Source organism: Otolemur garnettii, unplaced genomic scaffold (genome assembly GCF_000181295.1).
Source record: "Otolemur garnettii isolate 467f Iridium unplaced genomic scaffold, OtoGar3 scaffold00140, whole genome shotgun sequence".
NCBI classification, from domain to species: Eukaryota; Metazoa; Chordata; class Mammalia; order Primates; family Galagidae; genus Otolemur; species Otolemur garnettii.
In genome coordinates, this window is record NW_003852535.1 from 2,468,963 (window position 1) to 2,490,366 (window position 21,404).

General features: G+C 55.5%; 2 protein-coding genes across 3 annotated transcripts in view; both read left to right on the forward strand.

The window, feature by feature from the left end:
- Window positions 1-1,486, forward strand: part of FAM89B (family with sequence similarity 89 member B) — a 2,644-nt gene extending 1,158 nt beyond the window's left edge. Inside the window, exon 2 of the mRNA XM_003798658.3 lies at window positions 663-1,486. Within this exon, the coding sequence (XP_003798706.1) occupies window positions 663-941 (279 nt within the window). The 3' untranslated portion in view covers window positions 942-1,486. The remainder of the gene's footprint in view (window positions 1-662) is intronic.
- Window positions 1,487-3,698: 2,212 nt separating this feature from the next.
- EHBP1L1 (EH domain binding protein 1 like 1) overlaps window positions 3,699-21,404 on the forward strand; it is an 18,784-nt gene continuing 1,078 nt past the window's right edge. Inside the window, exons 1-16 of one of the 2 annotated variants that reach the window (XM_012810677.2) lie at window positions 3,699-4,076; window positions 7,181-7,238; window positions 7,449-7,544; window positions 7,872-7,925; window positions 8,017-8,195; window positions 8,274-8,416; window positions 9,029-9,100; window positions 9,181-9,340; window positions 9,522-11,688; window positions 12,142-12,299; window positions 12,385-12,433; window positions 12,852-13,526; window positions 20,261-20,330; window positions 20,448-20,503; window positions 20,672-20,795; window positions 21,069-21,168. In XM_012810677.2, the coding sequence (XP_012666131.1) occupies window positions 3,973-4,076; window positions 7,181-7,238; window positions 7,449-7,544; window positions 7,872-7,925; window positions 8,017-8,195; window positions 8,274-8,416; window positions 9,029-9,100; window positions 9,181-9,340; window positions 9,522-11,688; window positions 12,142-12,299; window positions 12,385-12,433; window positions 12,852-13,526; window positions 20,261-20,330; window positions 20,448-20,503; window positions 20,672-20,795; window positions 21,069-21,168 (4,265 nt within the window). In that variant the 5' untranslated portion in view covers window positions 3,699-3,972. The remainder of the gene's footprint in view (window positions 4,077-7,180; window positions 7,239-7,448; window positions 7,545-7,871; window positions 7,926-8,016; window positions 8,196-8,273; window positions 8,417-9,028; window positions 9,101-9,180; window positions 9,341-9,521; window positions 11,689-12,141; window positions 12,300-12,384; window positions 12,434-12,851; window positions 13,527-20,260; window positions 20,331-20,447; window positions 20,504-20,671; window positions 20,796-21,068; window positions 21,169-21,404) is intronic. The other variant, XM_023518462.1, reaches the window with a different exon arrangement.

Here is a 21,404-nt window from a genome sequence, read left to right on the forward strand (position 1 = left end):
GGCCCTAGCCGCTTGAGCCACAGGCACCAAGCCAAGCTACCATATATTTATAAATGTTTCACTCATGTCATTTCATATCCTGCCTAGGGGGTGTTCCTATTTTACAGATGAGGGGCGGCTACTTGCCTAAAGTTTCACAGCTTGCAGGTGGTGTCTGATATCCACAAAAAACTTTCACTTAGTTTTATTTATTTAGAGGCAGAGTCTAAAGTTTTTGCCCTGGGTAAAAGTGTTGTGGCATCATCATATCTCACAGCAACCTCCAATTCTTGGGCTCAATCTATCCTCTTGCCTCATTTTTCTATTTTTAGTAGAGATGGGGGTCTTGCTTTTGCTCAGGCTGGTCTCAAACTCTGTGAGTTCAAGAAATCCACCTGCCTTGGCCTCCCAGAGTGCTGGGATTACAGGTGTGAGTCACTGAGCCCAGCTAAAAAACTTTAACTTAGGGATGGTGCCTGTGGCTCAAGGAGTAGGGTGCCAGCCCCATATATCGGAGTGGTGGGTTCAAACCCAGCCCCGGCCAAAAAAAAAAAAAAAAAAAACTTTAGGAAGATGCAGGAAGACTAGGTAGGATGTGGCTTGGGCTAGGGACCTTGGATTCCAGGAGCTGGGGCTGGGGGTGGCCTGGACCCCAACTCCAGCCCACTCTCAGTTGTCTGCAGGTGGGGCTGCGGCAGTTGGACATGTCCCTGCTGTGCCAGCTATGGGGCTTATACGAGTCAATCCAGGACTACAAACACCTGTGCCAAGACTTGAGCTTATGTCAGGACCTGTCATCTTCCCTGCACTCGGACAGCTCCTACCCACCTGACGCTGGCCTATCTGATGATGAGGAGCCTCCTGATGCCAGCTTGCCCCCCGACCCACCACCCCTTACTGTGCCCCAGACACACAATGCCCGTGACCAGTGGCTGCAAGATGCCTTCCACATCAGCCTCTGAAGGGCTAGAGGGTGGCTGGCATGCACTCATGCAAAAGGCTCAGAAACTCATCCATCAGGAAGTCCTCAGACTGCAGTGCCTGCTCTTTCCCTCATGCCACCTCACCTCACAGGAGGGCAAGGCGTGTACCACCTCAGAGGCAAAACTACCCAATCCCCTCCTGTCTTGGGTTAGCTGGCACTGGGGTGGGTGCCTCAGTTATGGCCTCTGCCCATGGCACTGGGCTTCCTCTTCTCCCACATGTGTATGCCCCCTGCTTGGCTAACCCTCATTTCAGCGGTGGGGCCCAAAGTATTTACTCTCCCCTTGGCGTCTCTGGCATTGGGATGAGGTCTAGCTCCCATCTCCTCGCCTTTTGTTGCTGTTAGCAGCTGCTGCCTCAGGGGCATCCCACCTCCGATCTCTGGGTTCCACTCCCCTCTGGACAAGGGTTCCAGGACCCGTCCTTGCACCTAACCACTGCCAGGAGGGTTAAGGTCCCATGCTGGATATTTAATTAGGGGCCAACCTCCTGGGCGCATAGATAAATAAATAAACACTCTCTCCGTGTTGTGTGTTCTTGACTGCCTGGCCCTTGGGCGGGGAGTATAACGGCGTTTGGGGGAAGCGCGGTTCCGCGCTCCGCCAGCAGATGGCGCCCGAGACCCCAAGTGGAAGAGCGGCTGGGGGTGCGAATCTTCCTCCCTGGGGCGCGGTTGGGGAGCGTTCCAGGCTGGCCAAGCCTGGCTCCGCAGCTGGGTGACTGCGGTCGAGTCACTTCCCCTCACAGGCCGTTGGCCTCGGAGTCCAACCCCTTTCCCAACTGGCTTTGGGCTTTCCCAGCGGGCCGAGAAAGAAGAAACTGCCGCCCATCTTGAGGATAGAAACTTTCCACCCCAAGTAGGGGCGGAGTTGGGGCAGCACAGGAAATGGGTGGGCGGGAGTCAGCGGACCAAGGGGCCCCTCGGCTGGAGAGGGGAAAGAGTCTTCGGGAAGGGCCTGGGTCTGGGAGCTAATTCCCTGGGGGGAGGAAAGAGAGGCAGAGGTAAAAAGGAGTAGGGTTGGGGGTGGGGTGGGGTGGGAGTGTCCTAGTATCCCTGGCTTCCCAGAGGCCAGTAAAGCCCCGAAAGGAAGATGCAGACAGGGCTCTCATCCTCGGTGAAAAGCGATTGGAGTTCCAGACACCTCCATTTCACACTTCCTCTCATACAAACCGCCAGCTCTCCCCTTAGCACTTGGGAGGGACCTTTACGGTTATATGTAAAAGGCTTCCTTTTACAAAGAAACCAAGACCACACCGCCCGTGGTGTCAAGCCCACCAGAAGCTTCAGGGACAGTGGATATTCTGGCCTGCCCTCCGCAGCACACGCGGCACCCCAACAACTTCCTGAGGCGGGGAGGAGTGGCCCGCGAAGTCGTACACTTAGGTGTAGGGCAGCTCACCCCCATGCCCTAATGAACAGTTACTTACCATCTGTAGACACAACCCAGCTGGCCCACTTGGCAGATCAGACGTCCTGTTCAAACCTAGTATTTATTAAGCACTGTGCTTCGGTCCATTCACAAACTTTACAGAGAAGCAGGAGAAAACCGATGAGTTGCCTTAGGGCAGTTCTCTAACAGGGCCTGACACCTGCAGATGCTCATTACCATGCTGGGCGGGAGAGTAGGCGATAAGTGCTCTAATCTAAGTTTTTACAGAGCCGCTGACGCCCCGGGGCAGGCTTCCCAGAGGAGGGAGAGTAAACAAACACACACTCAGGCACACTTTCCCCGTCCATAGTAACGAATTCCCGTTAATAGGTGAGGGATAGGTCAGGGTTTGTGCTAAATGATTTCTGAAGTTGTGTAGTCTCAATGACTATAAAAGGTGGAACAATAATTATCTCCAGGCTCGGCGCCTATAGCTCAACCGGCTAAGGCGCCAGCCACGTACACCTAAGGTGGCGGGTTCGAATCCCCAGCCCGGACCCGCCAAACAACAATGACGGCTGCAACCAAAAAATAGCCGGGCGTTGTGGCGGGCGCCTGTGGTCCCAGCTACTTGGGAGGCAGAGGCAAGAGACTCGCTTGAGCCCAGGAGTTGGAGGTTGCTGTGAGCTGTGATGCCATGGCACTCTACCCAGGGGGACAGCTTGAGGCTCTGTCTCAAAAAAAAAAAAAAAATTATCTCCACTTAACAGATGTTGAAGCTGAGGTTCAGCGTGTTAGTACTTCAACCAAAATCACACAGTTGGTTGGAAGTTAGGATTTGAACCTCCAACTACTTCTGGGAGGTTGGGATTATCTTCCCACTTGACAGCTGAGGAGGCCAGGTTGTGAGAGACCCGGGGAATTGCTTCCTGACTCTGCTCCTTCCTTCTCTGGTTAAGATGTGGTTGACTGCACCCAAGAGCTTAGGACAGTTGGCTCTGGTTCAGATTCGCATGACCCTGAACAAGTCCCTTTCCCTTTCTGGGTCTGTTTTCCTAGCCTGTGAAATGGGGCCATCAGTACATGTCTGCCAGGGCTGTGAGCAGGAAGGGAAGAGGCCGTGGCAGCGCTCGTTAGGGCGGCACCAAGTTGCCGGTTGCCCTCACCTCTGGCCCACGCGCCCCGCACCCGGTCCACGCGTCTACACCGCCTAGGCGCTCCGGTCGGGCGTCACCCGGTCCACATCGCCCACCCCAAAAGCCGCGCCCGGGTCTCGGCTCTAGGCCCCGGAAGCCTGGTCGCCCCGCCCACCCGATGCTCCTGCCCGGGCCCCCGCCCCGCGCCAGAGCCCCGCCCGCCTTCCGACGGGGGTGCGGCTCCAGGAAACGGCGCGCTTGGCGCTCGCGCTCAAGCCACCCGACGCGCACTAGACGACCCTGCCGACTAAGCCAGACCACTCCGTGGGCCTCAGAGGCGACAGCGGGGAGAGTGGGCCCGAGTCCAAGCCTCAGACAACTCCGCAAGGACGGGGCGGGCAGTGGGGATTGGAGCCCTAGAAGCCATGGACACACGAACCCGGCCAGCAGTTGCGGGCCAGGGGGAGCCCCGGGCCTGAGAAGAGGGCGACGAGGCAGGGGCCATGACCTCGGTGTGGAAGCGCTTGCAGCGCGTGGGCAAGCGGGCTGCCAAGTTCCAGTTTGTGGCCTGTTACCATGAGCTGGTGTTGGAGTGCACCAAGAAATGGTGAGTGGAGCCCCGGGGGACTCCCCGAGACTAGCTGGGACCCTATCTGGCCTTTTGAGCCTGAGAGAACCCATCCCCCACCCCAGTTTGGGCCCTGGTGTTCCAGGCACCCGAGACTTAGAAGTGTCCTTGCAACTCGTAGAACCCCTACAGTTGGGGGTACAGGCAGCCTTCCAAACTGAGAATCTGTCTGTGCCCACATTTTTCTCACCTGTGGTCAGAACTGGGGGAGGGAGGCCCCATGTCTTTAGCCAGAGAGATAGATGGCTCAGGGTGGCATTGGAACAGGCAGCAAGTTCTGGGATCTGCAGGTGGCTGGGCCTGGGGCAGAAACCTCCATGGACCTTACTTAGCCCAGCTCAGAACAAAGATGTTGCCCCCTCCTCCTCAGGCCCTCTAGTTGAGCCAGAAGAACCCCCCCCTAAGTTCCCCCGCTGCTTCAGCCAGAGTGAGTGCTGGGAGGCTGGAGATGTCTCCACAATGTCCTTAAAAGGGGAAACTGAGTGCTGGGAGGAATGAAGAGGGAGGTGGGAGCGGCTTAAAGGGGCCTGAAGGCCCAAATCTGGGAGAAGGGGGCCTGTGGAGGGCCAGGTGGCCAGTGAGGGTCAATACATGAGAGAGTGCAGGCCCTGGCCCTGATTGCCAAAGGGTCCAGGGGCATCTCATTCACATGCCCCCACCCGAAGCTGCCCAGGCCCCTGCGTCACAGCCTAAATATACGTGCTTGCTGGTGTCAGCTTCCTTTGGCTGGATTAGGGCGCAGCTGTGGGGGCCTCACCGCCAGGCGGGACTAAATTTAGGCTCCCCAGGGGAAGGGCTGGGGCAGGAAGGGACCATTGAATCTGAGGGGTGGGAGCCACAGGAGGCTGGGGTCCCTTGAGCAGACTGCAAGAGGGCCATTCATTCCATTCAGCAGACACCCAAATAGGTCAGGGGCTAACAGGGGTAATGCAGCACAGGGCTGGGACTTGAACTCTGGTCTCTGGCTTCTGCTGTAGCATCCTGGGAAATGCTAGGGGGACACTGGGCACAGTCCTGAGAGCAGGCTGAGGGTGCCAGCAGTGTCAGTGTGGTTGAGTCACAGGCAGCAGTGGGTAGGGCCTCCTGGGCTTCTTAGTTTGGAGCCCAGGCCAGGAAGCTGCCCCTGCCCAGGTCGAAGCTTCCCAGGAGGGTGTGCCCAGCCTGAGTCAGGCTGTCCAGCCAAGCCCCGCCCTCCCCCAGCACCCCCTGTCCGCTTCCCCTTTCTGGGAAGGCCCCATGGCTACACTTGGTCAGTTTTGGCCTCAGTTTGGGGTTGGGAAAGGGAGCTTGGCTCTGGGCCAGAAGGCTTTAGGCTCAGCTGGATGACCTTGCTGGGCCCCAGCTTCTCTGGGCCTCAGCATCATCAGGGGTTAACAGAAGAGCCAGTTATCCTGGCTAAGCCTCCAGAGGGGCAGTTGAATATGCTAGTGTGCCGCTGGGTACAGGCAAGGACTCTTGTGCTGCCCTTAGCCAGATTGTCCCTTAACCTTCCCCCACTCCTGGGCAGCAGTTGAACACTCTCCCCTAAAGGGACCCTGTCCCCCAGGCCCAGCCACATGTTAGCTCCAAGTCGCAGAGTAGGCCTGCACAGCCATCTCTCTCCTTTCACTTTGCCTCCCCACATCTCTGCCTTTCCTGTGTCTGACCTGGCTATGCTGTTCAACTTAGTTGTCACCTCCTGGAAGACTTCCCAAGTTGCCTCCTGATGAGGGATCAGAGGCTTCTTGGGCTCTATTGTCATCCTCTCCCTGCAAAGCTGTAGTCTAGGGCTCTGTGTTCAGGAAATTGGGGCTGCCCACTGACCCTCCTTGAGGCCTGGGCCTAACAAAGGGCTGGGCACGGCGGGCTGAGGGATTGTCTAATGCAAGCTGACCCTCTGCCTCTCTGACCTCACCTCCCACCTTCTGCCCCTCCCTCTGATCTGTCTTCTTCCTCTAGTCTCAGACCCTAGGACTTGTTCCCTCCACCTGGAACCCTTTTTCTCCAAACTTTCACATGGCATATCCCTCCTCTACTTGTGTCTCTGCTCAGACACCAAACCTCAAGGAGACCCCAGGGCTCTGTCACATCACCCTGAAGTTAGCTTGTTGATTTTTTTTTTTTTTTGAGACAGTCTCACTTTGCTGCCCTTGATAGAGTGCCATGGTGTTATAGCTCACAGCAACCTCAAACTCTTGGGTTCAAGCGATTCTCTTGCTTTCAAGTAGCTGGGACTACAGGCACCTGCCACAACACCTGGCTGTTTTTAGACATGGGGAGTCTCGCTCTGGCTCAGGTTGATCTCGAACTCGTGAGCTCAGGCAATCCACCCATCTCGGCCTCCCAGAGTGCTGGGATTACAGGGATCTATTTACCTTCTTGACTGTCACTCAGCCCCACTTCTATTGTCCTCAGCCCCAAAAGGGTCTTGCCTATCTTTCTCCCTGCTCTGACCCTAAAGCTGAGGTGGACACTCCACAAATATGTAGGAGTTAATGAGCTTCTTATTTTTTTTTGGAGACAGAGTCTCCCTATGTCGCCCTCTGTAGAATGCTGTGGTATCAAACTCTTGGGCTTAAGTGATTCTCTTGCCTCAGCCTCTCAGGTAGCTGGGACTAGAGGTGCCTGCCACAAGGCCCAGCTATATTTTTGATTGTAATTGTCATTGTTATTTGGCAGCCCTGGGCTGGGTTCGAACCCACCAGCTCCAGAGTATGTGGCTGGCACCCTAGCCTCTGAGCTACAGGCACCGAGCCAATTAATGGGCTTCTTTTATTCCTGGTCTTTGTCTCTGGGAGTGTAGGGTAGGGTGTCTGTGTGCATGTGTGTGTCTGTCTCTGTCTCTCTTGCTGTCTGTCCTGGTAGGAACTACTGCTGGCCCATGTTGTCTGGGCCTTTGCCCTTCTGCTCTGGCCCCACCCTGCCTCAGCAGCCCCACCCTGCACCCTGTGGCCCCAGATAAGGGGCTGCCCAGGCCCTCTCCTGGAGGGAGGGGGACATGGGCAGAAGGAAGACCCTGACAGAGTGAGAGGAGGAGGAGGAGGAGGAGATGGGGAGGCTGGGTGGGCCTGACTGAGCAGCCTTTGCCTCCACTCCTTCCCCAGGCAGCCGGATAAGCTGGTGGTGGTGTGGACCCGGCGGAACCGACGCATCTGCTCCAAGGTGGGGGAGAATGGCAACTGGGGTCCAGATTGGGGATGGGGCCAGTGAGAAGGGGAGGTGGGGAACACTGGTGGGGGCTGGTAGGGAAGTGGAGGAGCAAAGTTCAGGTTTGGATTAGACTCTATGGAGGGGAGAAGAAGATGGAGTCAAGGATAAAGGCATAGAGGGGAGAGTTAAGATTAGGGGGAGGACTCAGACTATCCCTTGTAGGCCCACAGCTGGCAGCCAGGCATCCAGAACCCATACCGGGGCACCGTGGTGTGGATGGTACCTGAGAATGTGGACATCTCTGTGACTCTGTACAGGGTGAGTCTCCAGTCCTCCAGCATAGATGGGAATGGGTGGCAGTTGCAACCCTGGGCAGCCACGGCATCACCGGGTAGGTTATCCATCCAAATAGGAACAAATAGAGGAGTGAGAACAAGATTAGGGGGGCTACTCAGCATGAGTGGTCTAGGAGGTCTCCTTGGAGGAGGCAGCATTTAGCCAGCACATACAGATGAGAGACAGCTGAGGTCAGGGGCTGGGTGCTTCTTGGGAGGAGGAAAGAGCATATGTGAAGGCTCCCACCAAATGCCTGAGCCCGTGCCCCCCCTCAGCAGCACTATACTCACCAGTCCCTGCTCTTCCCAGGACCCCCACGTGGACCAGTATGAGGCCAAAGAGTGGACATTTATTATTGAGAATGTGAGTGGCTGGGGTGGGCTGGGACCTGGGATCTTTGGGGACCCTGAAGCAGTACTGATGCCATTCCCCTGGTCCCTCCCTGGACCCATAGGAGTCCAAGGGGCAGCGGAAGGTACTGGCCACAGCTGAGGTGGACCTGGCCCGCCATGCGGGTCCTGTGCCTGCCCAAGTTCCCCTGCGGCTGAGGCTGAAGCCCAAGTCGGTGAAGGTGGTGCAGGCTGAGCTGAGCCTCACTCTCTCAGGGGTGCTGCTGCGGGAGGGCCGTGCCACGTGAGTGCCAACCTGCCCTGCTTGGCCCTGGCCTGCGGTCTCTGTCTTCAACCCTCATCTCTGACCTCTGATCCCCAGGGATGATGACATGCAGAGTCTTGCAAGCCTTATGAGTGTGAAGCCTAGTGATGTGGGCAACTTGGATGACTTTGCTGAGAGTGACGAAGATGAAGCTAATGGCCCAGGGGCCCCTGAAGCCAGGGCTAGAGTCCCCCAGCCAGGTGGGCTCACAGCCTGCTATGAATTGAGATTGCCAAAACCTGGGAAGGTGGAGGGTACCCGGGCTACAAGCCACTTGCTTCTCTGGGTTAGGGCCAGCTTGTGCCCACCAGTGATGAAGCTCATTACTGCCTTGGCAGTCGAACTTTCCCAGAAACTCTGATTTGTCCCAGCTGGTCCCTGGTCCTATGCTGGCCTTCAGCCTTAGCTGAGTTGTGTAGAATGGGTTCTCAATGCCTCCCCATGCGCCTGGCCCTTGCCACACCCTTGGGTGATACCCGTCCAGGCCTGTACCTGACCTGATGCAGCTAGGACAGAGTCTGGAGTGAGCTGCAAGCCAATCTCCCCATCCCTTACCACCCCATCCTGGATCAGCTCTAGGCCTCCTCATTCTTCCCTTCTGCTTGGTGAGGCTTTTTCTCCTACACTGTTGTCGTTCTCTCTCTCTCTTTCTCTCTCCGTGGATCTGTGGGCCTGTTTCTTCTCCCAGGGCAGGGTGGTGCCCTGAGGCCAGGGTGTGTCCCAGGTAGGCCCTGTGCTTTAGGTGGGGGGAGGAGGGTCAGAGCTGCAGGGCCCAGCCGGGGCTGACTCTGCCCTTCCACCCCTCTTCCTAGCCCCTTCTCGGGAGCTGAAGACACTTTGTGAAGAGGAGGAGAGCCGAATCCGACCTCAACCCCAGCAGGCAGGTGAGGCCCAGGCTGGGGTTGGGATGGGACTGGATCCCTCGGACCCAGGCCTCAGTACCCCTTCCTCCCTTCCCCCCCAGCTGCCAGTTCTAGTGCTGAGGATACCAGCCCAGCCCCTGTGAGTGCCCCTGTGCCTCCAGCCAGGGCCTCTCGGGGCCAGGGTTCAAAGCCAGCTACTGTAGCAGGGGGCCAGGTGGGGCCTGAGGCCCCAAGGCCCCCGGGAACCCCACCAGAGATGAGGTGAGCTTTGGAATGAACCCCACCCACACCCCTGCCCACTGTTAGGAGTTACACTTCCCTCACCAACCTGCCTGTCCGGCACCCCAGGAATCTGAAGGAGGGTGGATGGAGATGAGAGTTGGGAACACAAGCTCCTTTATGTTTCCTCTGTCCTCAGGTCTGTCTCCTTCTCTCTCCTCAGGTCTTCGAGGCAGCCAGGCCAAGACATGGCCCCCACTGAGGCTCCTCCGCTCTGGAAAGGCTCTGAAACCCCCTGGCCCCCAGTTCCCCAAGGGGAGGATGAAGTCCCTGAAGCCTCAGGGGCTCCCACAGTAGGATTGGGTTCTGCTAGGGAGACCCAGACCCAAGAAAATCTTCAGGAAGGGATGGAGGTGCATGGGGCTAGGCTGGGCCCAAGTACTGAGGATGAAGTCTCCAGAAATTCTTTGGGAGAACAGAAACACACAGTTGAGGAGGGGGCCACTGGGAACAGGGCAGAAGTTAGTGGGGTGGACATTGAGCATGGGTCAAGAGTTGGAGAGTTGAACACAAAGAGGCCAGAGGTCAGAGCAGGGGAGGCTGAAGAGAGTTCAGAAGTTTGTCAAGTAGATGATAAGCAGAGGTCAAAAGTGAGGCATGTGGACGCTAAGGGACCAGCAGCTACAGGCATGATGCCCGAGGCAAGATTCAGGGGGATTCCTGAGGCTCTTCCAAGGGGCTCTCAGTGGAGGATGGAAGTCAGGACCAGGGATGAGGCTCCCACAGGCCTGTGCTCATACCCAGCAGAGCCTACAACGTACTCTGAATATCTCCATGGTGGCCATCTCAAGGTGGCCAGGGACACTGTAGGCCAGGAGAGAGAGGATGCAGAAATGAGGGGCAGAGCCCCTAGTGTTGTGGGGACAGGCCTGGAACAAGGCCTCTCTGTTGGAGCAACAAGCACCAGGCCCCAGGTGAGCAGGTGTCAGGGGACCCTCTCATCAGCTGCTCAGGAGGCAACATCTAGGGATCTGGGGGTCTGGGAGGCAGAAGTTGGGGAGTCAAGCATCCTGAGAAAAGAGACTGAGGAGGCAAAGTTGGAGGTATTGCAGACCCAGGATAGAGAAGTGGGGGAATCAGGGTCCCCTGAGCTAGAGAGTGGGACATTAGGAGCTGAGACACTGAGGCCTGAGGAGACAGATGCAATAAGATCAGTGGTCCTGGAGTCAGAGGCAGCTGGAAGAACAGAATCTGAGCTACCAGGGACCCAGGAAACAGAGGCTCAGGGCTCAGGTATTCTGGGGACAAGAACTAGGATAACAGAGATTGAGATATTGGGGACCCAGGAAGTATCTGGAGGTTCTGGGATACTGAGGATAGAAGATAAGATAGCAGAATCTGAGATATTGGGGGCCCAAGAGACAGAAGTGGGAGGATCAAGGGTATCAAAGACAGAGGCTGAAATATTGAGGCCCCAGGAGCTAGCAACTGAGAGTTCAGGGCTCCCAGGGATAGAAGCTGAGATAGTAGGGACCCAGGAGACAAAGGTAGGGGATTCTGAGGTTCTGGGGACAGAGATTGGGATAGCAGAAACTGAGATACTGGGAATCCTGGAAAAAACTACTGGGGGTTCACAGGTCCCAGGGACAGAAGCTGAGATAGAATCTAAGATATTAGAGGCCCAGGAAACAGAGATAGAGCGTTCAGAGGTTATAATGGTAGAAACTGGGACAGCAGAAGCTGAGATATCAGGGACCCAGAGGATAGCATCTGGGGATTCAGGAGTCCCAGGGATAGAATCTGAGATATTGGGGGCCCAGGAGACAGAGGTGGGGGATTCAGGGGTCTCAGGGATAGAGGCTGGAGTGGTAGAGAGTAAGGTACAAATGATCCAACAAACAGAAACTATAGTTTCAGAGACTGAGAAGACAAAGGCTAAAACTTCTGAGGTCCAGGAAGCAGAACCTAGAGTTAGGGGGGCTCTCAAATATTTAAGGGCCCTGGACACTAACCCAAGAGTTTTAGGGTCCCAGGAAGCAGAGGCAGAGATTTCAGGAGTACGAGAACCAGAGACTAAAGTTTTAAGTGTCCAGGATGCAGAGGCTGGGGTTTGGGGGGTGTCAGAGGCTAAATCTGGGGATTGGGGGGCCCAGGAAGTAGCGGTAGAGATTTTAGGGACTCTAGAGAATGAATCTGGTATTTTTGAGGCCCAGGAATCAGAGGCTGGGGTCTTGGGAAACGAGAAGGGGAAAGAAGCTGAGGGAAACCTCCCAGTGGCCAGCCTGACTGAAATACAGGTGGCCAGTGAGGCAGGGACTGGGGTGCCCAGGCCCTCAGGGGCCTCTTCCCCAGAGGAGCCTGAAGAGGACAGGAGGCTGCCGGGCAGCCAGGTAGGGATGGAGGCCACCGAGGGCCCGGTCTGTTGCTTCCCATTAACCTGGAGCTGAGCAAATGGTGGCTCTGCATGGACCTACCTGGTTGACTAGGATGGCGGGGAGGCTCAGTTTGAAGAAGCCCCCTCATCCCCTCCTTTCTCAAGATGTCTTGGCTCTCCCACCCTATCTCCCCTGGGCTGCATGGAGCTGATTTTCTGGGCTGACTTTGAGGTGTGGCTGCTGGTGACCTCTAATCTTGGTGGAGGCCACTGACCTTGTAGGTGACCTTGGCAGATAACCTTGGAGCTGGAAGCCCTTTTGCCTGGCCCTGAGACTTTAGCCAATGTTCTCTGGTGATCCCTGCAAACTCAGAGTTGGGAGTGTTTCCTGCTAGGGCTGAGATTTCCCAAGGGGCATAGGGCTCAGGGGCCATGGACACATTCCCTAAGCCCACTCCTATGTCTCCAGGCACCACCTGCCCTGGTCAGCTCCAGCCAGTCCCTGCTGAAGTGGTGCCAGGAAGTCACTGCTGGCTACCGTGGAGTCCGCATCACCAACTTCACCACATCCTGGCGCAACGGCTTGGCCTTCTGTGCCATCCTACACCGATTCTACCCAGACAAGATGTGAGCTGTCGGAGGGATGGGGATGAATGGGGATGAATGGGGGAGGGTGGTGTGGACCCAGCCTCTGACACTGCTCTCTCTGCAGTGACTATGCTTCCCTTGACCCACTCAACATCAAGCAGAACAGCAAGCAGGTGAGGTGGGGAAGGAGCCACACCTGGAGGGAAACAGGGTTTAGAGTCAGGCAGTGGGTCTGAGATTCCACAGCCCTAGCTTTTGGAATTTCTTTTTACCCTTTTGGTTTATTAAATTGTTTGTTTTCCTTGGTTTTGTTTTATTTTTTAAGGCTTTTCTCCCCGATGCGCCCTGCCCCACCCCATGGTTTTTCCAAAACCACCCTTTGTAACGGGGTGGGGGTGTGTGTGGATGGTGTGTAGAGTTGCTAAGGAACGACAGGGCGCTGATGCTAGATTTCCCTGGTGGGAAGGTGAAGGCGTTGCTAGGCAAACCTTGGTAACCAAGTCGCCGGAACCCCCAGCAGTTGGCCAGGACGGGCCGCAGTGTTCCTGGATACCATATGGCCCCCTCTAACCGTGAGCGCACCCTTCTTAGGCCTTCGATGGCTTCGCAGCCCTGGGAGTGTCGCGGCTGCTGGAGCCGGCGGACATGATGCTGCTGTCTGTGCCAGACAAACTCATCGTCATGACGTACCTGTGCCAGATCCGCGCTTTCTGCACCGGGCAGGAGCTGCAGCTGGTGCAGTTGGAGGGTGGCGGTGGTGCCGGCACCTACCGTGTGGGAAGCGCCCAGCCCAGCCCGCCCGATGACCTGGACTCCCGCGGCTTGGCGCTGCGGCTGCGCGAGCACGGGGCTGAAGTGCCCAAGGAGCCCCAGGAAGCTGCGAACCGCGTGGACAGGGTGGCCCCGGAGGCGACCTCCAGGGGCGTGGGCGCGGGTCGGGTCTCCAGGGACAGTGAGGCAGAGGCCACACAGGAAGGGCGTTCTGCGGAGGCCCCGGCTGACGGCCCTGGAGCTCGGGGGCTGGTGCTCCGGGCGGAGGGGCTAGGGAACGGGACGGGGGCGCAGGGCGGCGGGGGCAGCGTGAAGTTGAGACGGCCGTCGGTCAACGGGGAGCCCGGGCCAGTGCCCCCGCCACGTGCGCACGGCTCCTTCTCCCACGTGCGCGACGCCGATCTGCTGAAGAAGAGGCGCTCGCGGCTGCGGAACAGCAACTCCTTCTCGGTGGACGACCAGGACTCAGGAGCTGCAGGAGCCACGGGAGCTGCGGTGAGTGTCCCACTCAGACCCTGACCGGTCTCGGGGAGCCAGGCAGAGAAAGGGCAGGTCCTGAGGGGTGCCAAGAACATAGCTGGCTCTGGAACAGCGGCTTCAGAGCAGAGAGACTCAGCTAGACTTTCTTTCTTTCCTTTTCTTTCCTTCCTTCCTTCCTTCCTTTCTTCATTTCCTTCCTTCCTCTCTCTCTCTCTCTCTTTCTTTCCCCCACCTCTCTCTGTCTTCTCTCTCTCTTTCACAGTCTCATTTTGTCACCTTGGATACAGTGCTGTGGCATTGCAGCTCACAGCAATGTCAAAGTCTTGAGCTCAAGTGATACTTTTGCCTCAGCCTCCCAAGTAGCTGGGACTACAGGTGCCTGCCACAATGCCTGGCTATTTTTGGTTGCAGTTGTCATTGTTATTTAGCAGGCTGGGGCCAGGCTTGAACCCATCAGCCTTGCTATGGGCGCATTTTTAGAGATGAGGTCTGCTCTGGCTCAGGCTGGTCAGGAACCTGTGAACTCAGGCAATCCACCTGCCTCAGACTCCCAGAGTGCTGGGATTACAGGCATGGGCCACCAAGTCCAGCCATCAGGAGGTGCTTTCTGATCAGAGATTCTCTGTTGTGGTAGTGAGCTCCTGGTTAGGGGACATACTCATGCCTGCTAAGCCCATTGGTATTGCGGGGTCAGCCTGGGATATGTGCTAGAGGTTTCTAGTGCACTCAGTTTGAGAAATAGGGAGCTGCAGGAGGAAGTTTCCAGAGGCTTGAAGTTGTTAGCACTTCCCATGATTTGTGGATTGTCAAGTGGGTTTGGGTGTTTTTTTCTCTGCTAGCAGCTACCCTGCCCTATAAGCTGGGCAATAGGGTTTTTATACTCAAGGGGATTCTCCCAGGCCTCCCAATCCCAATTCTCTTACTAGAATTTTTTTTTTTTGAGAAAGAGTTTTGCTGTGGCGTCATAGCTCACAGCAACCTCAAACTCCTAGGATCAAGTGATCCTCTTGCCTCAGTCTTCCAAGTAGCTGGGACTAGAGACACCTACCACAATGCCTGGTCAGTTTTAGAAATGGGGTCTTGCTCTTGCTCAAGCTGGTCTAGAACTCCTGAGCTCAAGGGATCCACCCCCCTCATTTTCCCAGAGTGCTAGGATACCAGTTGTGAGCCATCATGACCTGCCTTCTTACTAGGATCTTTAATTCCAGATGCTGGAAACCAGTTTCTTCTTTTCTTATAATGGGAGGTGGGAAGTGGGAGCCCCTGAGGGCCAGTCTCCTAGAATATCACAACATTGTGCTGAAGGGGAGATGGTCATAGAAAGAGCAGGGACTTACTCAAGGACTCACAGCCTCTGAAATCCAGGATGTAGGCTAAAGTCCAGGGGTTGTGTCACTACATCAGCTGCTTATCTGCAACAGCAGGGCCAACTCTGCCAGGTCTCTCCAAGCCTTCAGGTGCCCAGGGATGACCCCCAAATTTGAGGGAAGGAGGGACTACTACATTGGGAAAACAGAAGCTACCATTTGAGCTAAGTTGATAAGATGGCCAGGTTTTTCCTAGGTGAATAGTTGCGGGGGGGGGGTTCTCAAGAGGAGGAAACCACACAAACAAAAATCAGGCAGCAGGAAGGTTTAGGTCTCATTTAGAGCACTGGCAGTCATCTCCCTAAGGGCCAGAGGCTAAAGGGGGAGCAAGAGCCCTGAGTGCAGGTTTAGTGGCACAAGCATGGAGTCCATGAATGAGAGGCAGAGAGGGCTCTGGAAGCACCCACCCACAGGAGATATGATGGGCAGGACTCAGGAGGACACAGCCACCTGTGGCCTTTTGGCTTCTGGACACAGCCCTTTTGGTATGTGTAAGTGACTCTTTACATTTTTTTTTTTTTTGAGACAGTCTCACTATGTCAACCCTCTGTAGAGTGCTATAGTGTCACAGCTCACAGCAACCTCCAACTCTGGGGCTTAAGCGATTCTTTTGCCTCATCCTCCCAAGTAAGCTGGGACTACAAGTGCCCGTCACAACACCTGGCTATTTTTTGTTGTTGTTATTGTTTTTTTTTTTTTTTTTTTTTGAGACAGAGCCTCAAGCTGTCCCCCTGGGTAGAGTGCTGTGGCATCACACTCACAGCAATCTCCAACTCCTGGGCTCAAGCAAGTCTCCTGCCTCTGCCTCCGCCTCCCAAGTAGCTGGGACCACAGGTGCCTACCACAGCGCCCGGCTATTTTTGGTTGCAGCTGTCATTGTTGTTTTGGCGAGCCAGGATTCGAACCCGCCACCTTAGGTGTATGTGGCTGATGCCTTAGCCACTTGAGCCACAGGCGCTGAGCCATTGTTGTTATTGTTTAGCAGCTGGGTTTGAACCTGCCAGCCCCAGTATATGTGGCAACACCCTAACTACTGAGCTACGGGCACCAAGCCAACTCTTTACATGTTAAAGGGGAGGCTCCAAACTATACCCTTCTGGGCCTAAGTTCTGGTCCTTCTAAGCCAGGCCCTCCCCTAGCCCTTGTCTCACAGGAGATATCCGAAGCTGGGACTGGAGGAGACCTCTAGCCACTCCTGTCCCTTGTGCCCCATGTGTGCAGTGGGAGGTGCTTGAGGCTGGCCCTGCCTTTGGGAGTTCCCAAAGTCCTAGAGTAGGATAAGTTCAGGCACCTTGAAGCTGGGGTGGGCTGAAGCAAGCCCAAGAGAAGGGCAGAATGCTTACGGTGTAGCCCAGCAAGCCTTCCTGAGGGTATGGAAAGAGGAATTTGGGTCAGACATAAGGAAGTGTTGGAATGCCTATCAGGACTGATGGTGGCAAGCTCAATTGCTGCTGAAGTTGGGATTCTCTGCTCTCCTCTTTCTGTATGCCTGTCCAGCTCCCACAACCCCTCATGGAATCCTTACAATGTGTGTGAAAGCTCTATAGATGGCATTGAGGCACCCCTGCAGGTTGTAGGCAAGGAAGAGGAGCTATGTGTTTCCCCAGATGACTTTTTTTTTTTTTTGAGACAGAGCCTCAAGCTATCCTCCTGGGTAGAGTGCTGTGGCATCACAGCTCACAGCAACCTCCAACTCCTGGGCTCAAGCGAGTCTCCTGCCTCAGCCTCCCAAGTAGCTGGGACCACAGGCACCCACCACAACGCCGTTATTTTTTGCAGCCGTCATTGTTGTTTTGGTAGGCCCGGGCTGGATTTGAACCCTCCACCTTAGGTGTATGTGGCTGGCACCTTAGCTACTTGAGCCACAGGTGCCGACTCCCCCCCCCCCCATGACTTTTTTAGAGCTCTGTAACTGCTAGGTCACTGGACTGAGTTTTTTTTTTCTTTTTTAAGAGATAATATCTCACTGTCACTCAGGTTGGAGTGCAATGGCATGATCATAATTCAATGTAACCTCAGATACCTGGGTTCAAACCATCCTCCTGCCTCAGCCTCCTGAGTATCTGGGACCAAAGCCTTGGACCACCATGTCTAACTAATTTTTCTACTTTTGTAAAGACAGGGTCTTCCTGTGTTCCTCAGACTGATCTCAAACTCTTGACCTCAAGTCATCCTCCCACCCTGGCTTCTCAAAGTGGGATTACATGTGTGAGCCACCACACCTGGCCAGGGCTGGGATTTCTTCCCATTTTGCATACAAGGACACAGAGGCCCAGTGGATGTGACTGGCCCAGTGGCACACAGCAAGTTGGTGACCATGCAGGGGAACAAGCTCTTGGGGTTAGACAATTCTAGGCCTATACCAGACCCTGTATGAGCCTCATTTCTGACCTGCGGTTTCCTCACCTGTAAAGGGAGGATAGTAATCACAGGGCTTTTGGGAAAACTAAATGAGTCAGTACATGTGAAGTGCTTTCCAGGCCAGGCATGGTAACTCACACCTGTAATCCCAGCACCCTGGGAGGCTGACATGGGTGGATTGCTTGAGCTCAGGAGTTCGAGACCAGCCTGAGCAAGATGAGACCCCCACCCCCATCTCTACTAAAAATAGTAGGCTGGGCGCGGTGGCTCACGCCTATAATCCTAGGAAGGCCAAGGCACTTAGATTGCTTGAGCTCAGGAGTTCAAGACCAGCCAGAGCAAGAGCAAGACCCCCATCTCTAAAACTAGCTGGGCATTGCACTGGGCACCTGTAGTCCCAGCTACTTGGGAGGCTGAGGCAAGAGAATCACGTGGATGGCAACCATAGCTCAGTGGGTAGGGTGCTGGCCACACACACTGAGGCTGGCGGGTTCAAACCTAGCCTGGCCCAACTAAAACAACAATGACAACTGCAACGACAACAAAAATAGCCAGGCATTGTGGCAAGCACCTGTAGTCCCAGCTACTTGGGAGTCTGAGGCAAGAGAATTGCTTAGGCCCAAGAGTTTGAGGTTGCTGTGAGCTGTGACACCACAGCACTGTACTGAGGGTGACATAGTGAGACTCTGTCTCAAGGAAAAAAAAAAGAGAATCACTTGAACTCAAGAGTTTGAGGTTGGGGGCACTGCCTGTGGCTCAAAGGAGTAGGGCACTGGCCCCATATGCCGGAGGTGGCAGGTTCAAACCCAGCCCTGGCCAAAAACTGCAAGAAAAAAAAAGAATTTGAAGTTGGTATGTGCTATGACACCATGATACTCTACCAAGGGTGTCAAAGTGAAACTGTCTCAAAAAAAAAAAAAAAGAAAATATAAAATAAAGTGCTTTCAGCTTGGCGCCTGTAGCACAGTGGTTATGGTGCCAGCCACATACACCTGGACTGGCAGGTTCGAACCCAGCCTGGGCCAGCTAAACAACAACAAACTAGCTGGGTGTTGTGGTGGGTGCCTGAGGCAAGAGAATCACTTAAGCCCAAGTGTCAGTTGTGGACTGACACCATGGCACTCTACTGAGGGCAACATAGTGAGACTCTGCCTCAAAAAAAAAAAAAAAAATTTAGGGCAGCGCCTGTGGCTCAAAAGGAGTAGGGTGCCGGCCCCATATGCCAGAGGTGGCGGGTTCAAACCCCACCCTGGCCAAAAACTGCTTTAAAAAAAAATTGAATAAAGTGCTTTCCAGTATCTGACACACACTTAGTAGATATTAGCTGTTATTATTGAGACAGAGTCTCACTTTGTCACCCTCAGTAGAGTGCTATGGCATCATAGCTCACAACAACCTCAAACTCTTGGGCTCAAGTGATTCTCTTGCCTCAGCCTCCCAAGTAGCTCTAGGCACCTGCCACAATGCCCTGCTATTTTTAGAGATGAGGTCTCACTCTAGCTCAGGCTGGTCTTGAACTCATGAACTCAGGCAATCTTTCTGCCTTGGCCTCCCAGAGCGCTAGGATTACAGGTGTGAGCCACTGTGCCGGCCATTAGCTATTATTATTAATCTGTATGCCCTGAGTGCATTTTCCGGGCCCAGCTCTATCTGAAGGGGCTACCTTGGGTCAGGGAAACACTCATGACCAACAGCTGTGATGGAGTGGGGTGGGGTGGGGTGGAGTGGGGTGGGGTGGGGTGGGGTGGGGTTTGGAGCTATGATTGGGGAGGTGATGGGGCAGCATCTGCCCAGCCTGGCGACCAGGTGAGGCTTTAGGAGTCATGAAAGTCACAGAGGGAGGCAGAGTGTAGGAGCCCTAGGGGCTTCTAGAGAAGGTGGGGTGGAGCTGGGTCTTGAAGGTTGAGTGGGTATTTTGGGTAGGCCAAGGTAGAGGCCCCTACACCAAACTGAGGAAGCTGTTTCAGGAACTGAAAGTCCGTCACTGTGGCCAGAGGGTGGTGTCTAGGGGAGGAGGTTAGGGCAGTGGAAGAGCTGAAGCTGGAGCTGCCAGCAGGCCTTGGCAGTGAGGCTGGGGCTGAGAAGGGGTGTAAAGAAAGTCATAACACCTGTGGGAGTGTCAGGAAGGCCTCTTGGTTGTGGCTTGAGAGGAGAGTCCCCAGGCAGGTGGATGGTAGTTGGTGAAGAAGCTGCCATTGAGCCAGGCCAGAGAGGATATCACTTGAGCCAGGGATGTCCAGGGCTGCCTCACAGAGAATTGCAAGTCAGGGGACAGTAGGGTGGCTCACTCCCTTCTGCCCATCCTGTGACCCAGATGGGTGGCCAGAGCAGAAGCAGTCAAGGGAGCCAGGTGAAGCTAAAAGTTGTGAGGCCCCAGGGCTGACAATTCCTGCAAGGGGAGCCACCCCTGCCCTTCCAAGGTAAAATTTGGAGGTCTAGTCAACTGGTCTTGTTCTGAGTGTTAAGTGAAGAGTCCAGAAGTATCTGGGTGTGGGAACTGATAAGGCAGGAGGGTACTCCCTTCTGGCCTGGAAGTGGAGGTGCTGACACAGGATGATCTATGTCTGGAGTGGGGCCTTGGCCCTGATGTAGATGCCAACACTAAGTGACGGGAGTCCGAGTGGCCTGATGGAGCTCCAAATAGAAGAGGGTGAGAGGGACAAAGAGAGGCACCAGCTACGCCCTTCAAAGACTCACCACCAACTCACCCTATGAAGTTAGAGTTATTAGCCAGTTCCAGGAAGGACTGGGAGGCTCAAAGAGTGGAAATGGGCAGGCCAGGCAGGCCCTAGGGGCCTGGGAGGGGGATGTGGCCTGTGCTCAAGGAGGCATTTTCCCTGAATGGAGGGGTGTGTGTGTGTGTGTGTGTCTGGGTTCTGTGCATGCAGGACTGAGAAGCAGGTGGTGTGGCAGGGTACAGGGTGGAGGACCCCTGCCTGCCTGTTTGTGAGGCTCTGGCTGGCCCCAGGCTGTGGCTACTAGGGAGCCCCTCCTGACTCTCACTGGCCCTTTGTTCCTCAGGAAGGCCTAGGCCCTGACCCCAGCCCCTCTCCTGGCCCACCCACAGCTACAGCCTCTCAACAGACCCCTGGTGAGTAGTAATGGGGGTGGTGACCAGCTCAACTCAGGCTGCTCACAAATCCTGGGACAGGGGACTTCCTGGGGACAGGTGTCAGCTCAGAGTATGTTAACTAGTCTCTGTTTGCAGGTGGGCGTTCCCCTTCGGAGGAGCCACCCCCAAGCCCAGGGGAGGAGGCTGGGCTGGTAAGGAAAGCTAGGTGGGGAGCAGCTGGTGGGTGAACACTTCATAGATAGGGCCTAGGCTGAGGCCCTAGGCTGGAGGACCCCTGCTTGCGGGTTTGTGAGGCTCTGGCTGGCCCTGGGCTGTGGCTAGGCCCTGACCCCAGCCCCTGCCCCCCTTTTTGCCCCCAGCAACGGTTCCAGGACACAAGTCAGTATGTATGTGCAGAGCTGCAGGCTCTGGAACAGGAGCAGAGCCAGATAGATGGGCGGGCAGCCTTGGTGGAGACGCAGCTAAGGAACCTCATGGAGTCAGGTAGGACAGGCATCGGGGGCCCACTCCTCAACACGTACTCCTAGGTCTGCCCAGCCCTGCAGCTCTTCTTGACCTTGGGAGGAGCTGGGAGGAGGCACACCTGGGGTCAGCATTTCCATGTTACAGCTGGGCATGCTGAGGACCTGAAACAGCTTGCTAGAGGCACACAGTTCTGGCTTCTGGAATGCCACCAGGCAGTAAGCCTCCTCCCTCAACCTCAGCTGCCTTGCTCTGACACTGGGGTCATTAGGTTACTCTCCCTGCCCAATTCAGGTGCCAACAAACTGCAGGAGGAGGTGCTGATCCAAGAGTGGTTCACCCTGGTCAACAAAAAGAATGCTCTTATCCGAAGGCAAGACCAGCTGCAGCTGCTGTGAGTGCTGCCCCTTTCACCCCCTGGCCTACAAACTGGAGTATAGAAAGCTCTGCGGAGGCTCGCTCAACCGGCTAAGGCGCCAGCCACGTACACCTAAGGTGGCGGGTTCGAATCCCCAAACCCGGACCCGCCAAAACAACGACGGCTGTAACCAAAAAATAGCTAGGCGTTGTGGCGGGCACCTGTGGTCCCAGCTACTTGGGAGGTGGAGGCAGGAGACTCGCTTGAGCCCA